The 6,990-nt window shown below is 36.0% G+C and overlaps 1 protein-coding gene across 3 annotated transcripts in view; it reads left to right on the top strand.

Moving 5' to 3' along the window:
- MBTPS2 (membrane bound transcription factor peptidase, site 2) overlaps positions 1–6,990 on the top strand; it is a 39,969-nt gene that overhangs the window by 23,117 nt on the left and 9,862 nt on the right. For all 3 annotated transcript variants that reach the window (XR_013374655.1, XM_077888124.1, XM_077888125.1), the window contains 2 exons: positions 1,092–1,210; positions 2,145–2,325. Coding sequence is in view for 2 of the 3 variants with exons in the window: in XM_077888124.1 (XP_077744250.1) it covers positions 1,092–1,210; positions 2,145–2,325 (300 nt within the window). In the remaining variant the exon portion in view is untranslated. The remainder of the gene's footprint in view (positions 1–1,091; positions 1,211–2,144; positions 2,326–6,990) is intronic.

Genomic DNA, 6,990 nt, shown 5'->3' with positions numbered 1-6,990 from the left:
TCGGAGGACAAACATTATATGTTCTCATTCATTTGGGGAATATAAATAATAGTGAAAGGGAATATAAGGGAAGGGGGAAGAAATGTGTGGGAAATATCAGAAAGGGAGACAGAACGTAAAGACTGCTAACTCTGGGAAACGAACTAGGGGTGGTGGAAGGGGAGGAGGGCGGGGGGTGGGAGTGAATGGGTGACGGGCACTGGGGGTTATTCTGTATGTTAGTAAATTGAACACCAATAAAAAATAAATTAAAAAAAAAAAACATTGGTTGTCGTTATAAAACATTGGTTCTCAAGCACTGATGCGTTTACCCTCTTGGAGATGTTTGGAATGTGTGGGGTATAGGGGCCATTCCTTGGTTGCCTCTCTGAGGGGAGTCCCTGAAGGAGGAATTAGGAAGAGATGTACACAGCTGTGGCAAGGTTGTAGGACCAGCCTCCAGCACACCACTGAGTTCACAACCATCTCTGTATTTAAAAAAAAAAAAAAAAAAAGAGGAAGAAGAAAAAAATCTCTGTATATTTGATAGAGATGGTTGTAGTCTGTGACATGGTGCAAGATACTCTGTTTGGTACATCAATATCACTCTCCATAATAGTTTAATTCCTAAAACACTCTCTTTTTCCAAGGACCATTTGGATTTCCATAACGCAGCTCAGCAAGAATGTTTTTTATTTCATCTTAACTTTTATTTGAATAGCGTTGAAATTTTTTTCAAAGATCACAAATATGCTTCAATTAATAATGTATACATTTTCTGAAATGAGGATAAAGCAAGTAGAAAATATTAATTCTATGTTTCACATATATAGATGTTGTAACATATAGATTCCATTAGTGTTAAATCATATTAGTGTATGATTTATGGTCTTAATGTGGTATTAACATGCTCATTTTACATTTCAGTATCTGAAATGGAAGAGGCCTCTAACTGAACATCTTTCCTCTGTACTAATAAGTAGATCTATATGCTTCACAGCTTCTTCTGGTTACTTTACTAACTTATCCGAATGCCCAGGTGTTATAAGTCCAGATACCTAGATCATTCCTGCCCCAGTTGAGCTTATTTCTTTTTTTTCCTCTCTTTTCAGGTATATGGCATAATTTTGTCCTTGCACTCCTTGGCATTTTAGCTCTTGTTCTCCTCCCTGTAATTCTCTTGCCATTTTACTACACTGGAGTCGGGGTGCTCATCACTGAAGTTGCTGAGGTAAATAATGAGAATTACGTGAGGCATTCATCTACCAGATTTTGTGATGTAACAGCATTTTATGTTAGGAACTTATATTCAACTTTTCACATATAGAATGTTCGGTTTCTTTTTATTATTATTTTTTTATTTTTTTTAATGATCTGTTTCTTTTGAAGAAATTAATCCTTTTAAGTCGAACAAAAAGTTTTTTGAAACATACTGGATTTTTAAAAATACTTAAAATTGCTTCTGTTCTGAGTTACAAAGATAGTATGAAGATTTTCTGCCTGTACTTTGTTGATAAAATGCATCATTTACCTTTACTGTTTATTTTTATAACTGTGCTTTTGTGTCAGATATCCTTACTCCTAAGTAAGAAGATTGAAACTGAGGCTAGCCAGCCAGAACATTTCTTAGGGGTTTAAGTTACTGTCTTCAACTCTTTATTTCACTCCCTTAGACAAGAATTACTACAATGGCATCATGTTTTTTCAGATTTTCAGAAGAAGAAAATTACTTTTGTGAGCAACTGGCTCACATACTCACTGTGCTGATGGTATTGTCTGCATATTTGGGACTCTGTTTAGATAAGGACTTGTCTTATAATTTTATCCACCGAGGGTATACAAGATAATGAAAGCATTCTGATGACTACTTTCATAAAAAATTTTAATTAGCAGTGGGAAAAACTTTATCATATTAATCTTCATAGTTGGCAAGTGAGTTTTTTTTCAATTATGAAAACTTCAGAATCTTGAAGAAGTAGGAAAAGTAACTGTTAGGTTTTATCTTGTTAACATTCTAGGACTATACATCTTGGATTCAGAGCTGGATTATTTTCTGCATTAGTCAAAATATTCTACCTAATTAACTCAATGTCTTTATTATTTGGTCAGATTAATCATAGCTTGTCTTCATACGTTATCTGATTTGGTTGTACCCTCTTCCCAAGGACTCACCTGCCATTGGACCCAGAGGCCTTTTTGTGGGAGACCTTGTCACCCATCTACAGGATTGTCCTGTTACTAATGTACAAGATTGGAATGAATGTCTAGATACCATCGCCTATGAGCCCCAAATTGGTTACTGTATTAGTGCATCAACTTTACAGCAGTTAAGCTTCCCAGTTAGAGGTGTGTATATTTCTTCAGTATAATATAATGCTTCAAGCAGCAGTACTTGCCATTCACCAATCCTCAGACCACGTCTATAGATTTTATTATGTTCTAATTTCTTTAAAACAAATCAGTTAAGTAATAATAGGCCCAAACTAGTAAACATTCTTCTTGGTAAGTTGAGTACTAATTTTTATATATTGTTGAATTTCTAACTACTTTCACAATATTATATTTGACTTTCAGGACTCTAGTGTCTAATTCTTTCTGCATTTAGAAGAACTTGTGTTAAGTCAGCTTTCAAGCTCAACCATAACCAATTAACTAAATTCCAGTAATTAAATACCCCCATGCCGTATGGGTGGTGTCATATCCAAAGCTATTTGAGGTAGAGTTATTTTATGTGTCAGGCATCCAGAGGAAGTAATTTTGACATCCGAAAATACACTCTGAAGTCAGATCTTTTGTTTTGTGTAGCAAGTGACAAGGTGAAGCAAGTTTACTACACTCAGAAGCTGCCAAATTTATTTCAGCTCTGAAAAATCAGCCTCTGAATTCTTTATACAAAATCACAGCACCCAGGTTATTGTCAGTGTTGAAAAACACAAGTTCTATTCACAGACTATATCTTTAAGTCAACAAGTGTCCTGGATGCTTGTCCACATTTACTTGGGGTTTGGAAATATGGTAAATAATCAAGAATAACTTCACAAAAATACTGTGTACAAAAATGGCAGAGTAGTAAAAACTGATTTTTAAATTTTTTTCAAATTTAATCTTCCATGTATAATGCATTTTTAAGAACTTTTATTATTGTAAAAAGTTTCCAAACATACATAAAAGTCAAGAGGGTCCCTGGCTGGCTCAGTCCAAGGAGCATGCAACTCTTGATGTTGGTCTAGAGATTACTTAAATAAATAAAACTTTAGAACAAAATAAAAGAAAGTAGTATAAATGAAACCTCATGCATCCTCCTTCCAGCTTCAGCAATTATCAACATTTTGCCAGCTTTTTAATCTAATCAGCCCACTTTTGAGAGGAGTATTTTAATTTTTTTTTGAGGGGAGTATTTTAAAGTACATCCCAGGCATCATATCGTTTCATCCATGACTTTTAACATGTCTTTAATATATGATGACTTTTTATTTTTTAAGATTTGATTTATTCATTTGAGAGAGAGTGCATATGAGGGTGGGGAAGGGCAGAGGGAGAAGCAAACTCCCACTGAGTAGGGAGCCTGATGTGGGGCTTGATCCTGGGACTCCAGGATCATGACCTGAGCCGAAGGCGGACACTCAACCGACTGAGTCACCCAGGCATCCTATATGATGACTTTTTAAACATGACCATAGGGATCCCTGAGTGGCTCAGCGGGTTTAGCACCTGCTTTCGGCCTAGGGCGAGATCCTGGAGACCCTGGATCAAGTCCCGCGTCAGGCTCCCCGCAAGGAGCCTGCTTCTCCCTCTGCCTGTGTCTCTGCCTCTCTCATTCTTTCTCTGTGTCTCTCATGAATAAATGAATAAACTCTTTTTAAAAAATGACCATAGTACTGTTATTCCCACCTAACAAAATTAACACCAATTCCTAATATCTAATTGGTATTCACTTTTCCCTAATTGCTTTTTTTTTATTTATTTTTTATTTTTTTAAGATTTATTTATTTATTCATGAGAGACACACACTGAGAGAGAGGCAGAGACATAGAGGGAGAAGCAGGCTCCTCACAGGGAGCCTGATGTGGGACTCGATCCTGGATCCCAGGATCATGACCTGAGCTGAAGGCAGGTGCCCAACCGCTGAGCCACCCAGGCGTCCCCCTAATTGCTTTTTTCATACTTGATTTAGGTTGAATGGTATATCTTCTAAGTATCTTTGAACGTGAAACAATTTCCCGTTTGGGGTGGAGGGTGGTTATCATTTAAGAAACAGTCATTTGTTTTGTCAAATTGCCCATATTCTGGTTTTGTCTGGCTCTGTGTTATCCTTATGATGTCGTTAATATGTTCAGCTATCCCCCCATATTTCCTATAAATGGTCATTAGGTTTAGAGTCTTGCTTAAATTCAGGATCCATTTTTTGAGGGGGTGAAAATACTTCCTAGTTCTCATTACTTCCTATTGCATCATGTCAGGACGCACACAGTGTTACGTCCTGTGGTAATGTTAACATTGTTCAGTGGGCTAACCTGACTCTTTAAGGTTGAAATATTTATAAATTTTTCCTGTTCTCAAGAACCACTTACCATCTTCTCAAACATTTCAGATGACAGAAGGTTGGTGTATGACCTATAATGCATTCTTTTCTGAGAAAAATAATCCAGTATTTCACACTTCTTAAGTCCTGTATCATTTTCCTCTAGTTTCTCTAAATTTGGTATAATCTCTGTTGAATTACAAAAGCCAAATTGACACAGTAATCAAAGTTCTTTCTAGTAGAATTGTTTTATTTAGGATATCTGCATTTCAAATACTCAAGGTTTTGTCCTTTTCCTGTCATACAGAATGGAAATGAAAATTTTCCTGAAAAACTATGAAACTCTTTCCTTACTAACTTTTTGAGTATTTCACCATTATGGGTCATATGCTGGATCTTTGGAGGTATTTATGTAAAAATGTAAAGCAGATATTAATCTTTCCACACTAATAAAAAAAGAGTCCCAAAATAATTCTTCAATATCTATTTCATCTCCTTAGGAGTGACTGTATTAGGATACCTGTTGATTTTACATGATGACTGTGTCTGATAAACCTGTACCTTTATTTAAAATAGAGTGCATATATTTAGCTACCTTATATGAATCTTAAAGACTATAAATTTAACTTAAAATAAATACCAGATTAATTTTAATGGCAGACTTGACCACTGGGGCTGTGGACATTTTTAAGAAAGCTGTGAATTATTAGCATTTTACATGTATCTAGGCACATTTTTTTTTGTCTTTCATTATAAATGGGGGGGGAAAGATATAGCTAACTATGGTAATACAAAGTGGCCAATAATCCAAAAGTGATTTGTGTTCATTTTGGAGTAGAATTTAGTATACATAATTAAAATTCTAGGAATTTACACCACTGCAAAATAATAAAGCCACCTTGGAAAGATCTGATCCTGGAAGTGTAAATAAGCTGTCTTATCCAATCATTTCTAGCTGCTTACCTCTTGTGGGTATATTATTAAATTTTTTAAGGTATAGTTAAGTAGACTCTATGTTCTTAAAATATTAACATATTTCTGTCAAATTAGAAAAATGTGGTTAATCTACCTTATGAAATTGTTTAGACCTTTTTCTTCTGTTAAACCTTTCCTTTTTTTATTTTTAAACATTAACCTGCTAAACTGTGAATGTCACCAACAAAGCTAAGTTTGGTTAAATTCCACCTCTGTCCTTGGTACAGCAAGGCTCCTTAGGCTTGTCCCATACACTCCTTGCAGATTGAATGGCCTTTTCAGGAAGCCCCAAAAAGAATTCTGGGTGAGGACTTCGAGCCCTTTGCTCCTAGAATAGATCTCTGATCTCATTCTGGGTCAGAACAGAAAACAAAACCTTTTCCCCCATTCATATTCAAGCCTCTATATTTAAGGTTGCTGGGTGTCCATATGCCACTTTGTGATTTGAGTGGAACTGAAAGTTACAGAGAACTAGTCTGGCTCTTCATTTGGGACTATTTTCCTAACAAGTAGCTTGCATCCTCTTTCTGTAGTTTGAGGGAAACTCTTTATTTCATATATGCATAAAGCTAAATTTCTTCTTTCTTTCTTGAAAGCATTGTCTTGAGTAAGAAAGAGTGTACTCAACAAGTCCAGCATTTGAACTACATTTTCAGGAGCATGAGATTGAAAACTAAAAGCAACTGCTAAAAAAATTAAAAATAAAAAAATAAAAGCAACTGCTCCCTAAAATGAAGCTTTGAGCTCAGACTCAGACATCCCCCTTGAACAGCCTATATTCCTGTTCAAAGGAGGCAAGGGTATATCCCTGTAACTGCCTGACAGTGGGAATATTGTCCTGTCCTACATACCTTTAATTCAAGTGAGAAAAGACCCTTCCCCACCTAGTTTAAGATAATAAAAGGAAATTTTCAGGAATCCTTTCCATATATCTTGAGTACCCAGATTGTTTTCATGCCTAAATCTCTAGTGTTTGGAGAAAAGTATCTTTTTCCGTTGTGAACATCAAGTTATGATTCAGAGGGTTTTTTTGGTATCCTAAATTGAAGAGGAAGTGTGTATGTGTGTGTGTGTGTGTGTCTGTGTGTTTGTAATTTGTTAACTATTGGTTACTAGGTGAGGCTGATATAAATTTTACCATAGAACTAAGAATAAATAACTTGGCTTGCTTCCCTGTGTTGGAGCTTTAACTACATTTATATATTTAATAAGCTAGAGTAAGAAAGTTGTTCAGTTCATTTTAGTAATATAGAAACTAGAGGGAACTATGAGTTATAGATTGAAAAACTCTCTTCTTTCCAGCCTTATTCTAAAATTAACCTCTGGTGGGGCACCTGGCTGGCTCAGTTGGTAGAGCATGTGACTTTTTTTTTTCTAAGATTTTATTTATGTGGCAGAGAGCAAGGGAGAGAGCACAAGCAGGGGCAGAGGGAAAAGCAGACTCCCCACTGAGTGGGGAGCCCAACATGGGGCTCCATCTGAGGACCCTGGGACCATGACCCAAGGCGAAGGCA

Source organism: Canis aureus, chromosome X, assembly GCF_053574225.1.
Source record: "Canis aureus isolate CA01 chromosome X, VMU_Caureus_v.1.0, whole genome shotgun sequence".
In the NCBI taxonomy this organism is placed as follows: Eukaryota; Metazoa; Chordata; class Mammalia; order Carnivora; family Canidae; genus Canis; species Canis aureus.
This window is presented reverse-complemented; position numbering and strand designations above follow the sequence as displayed.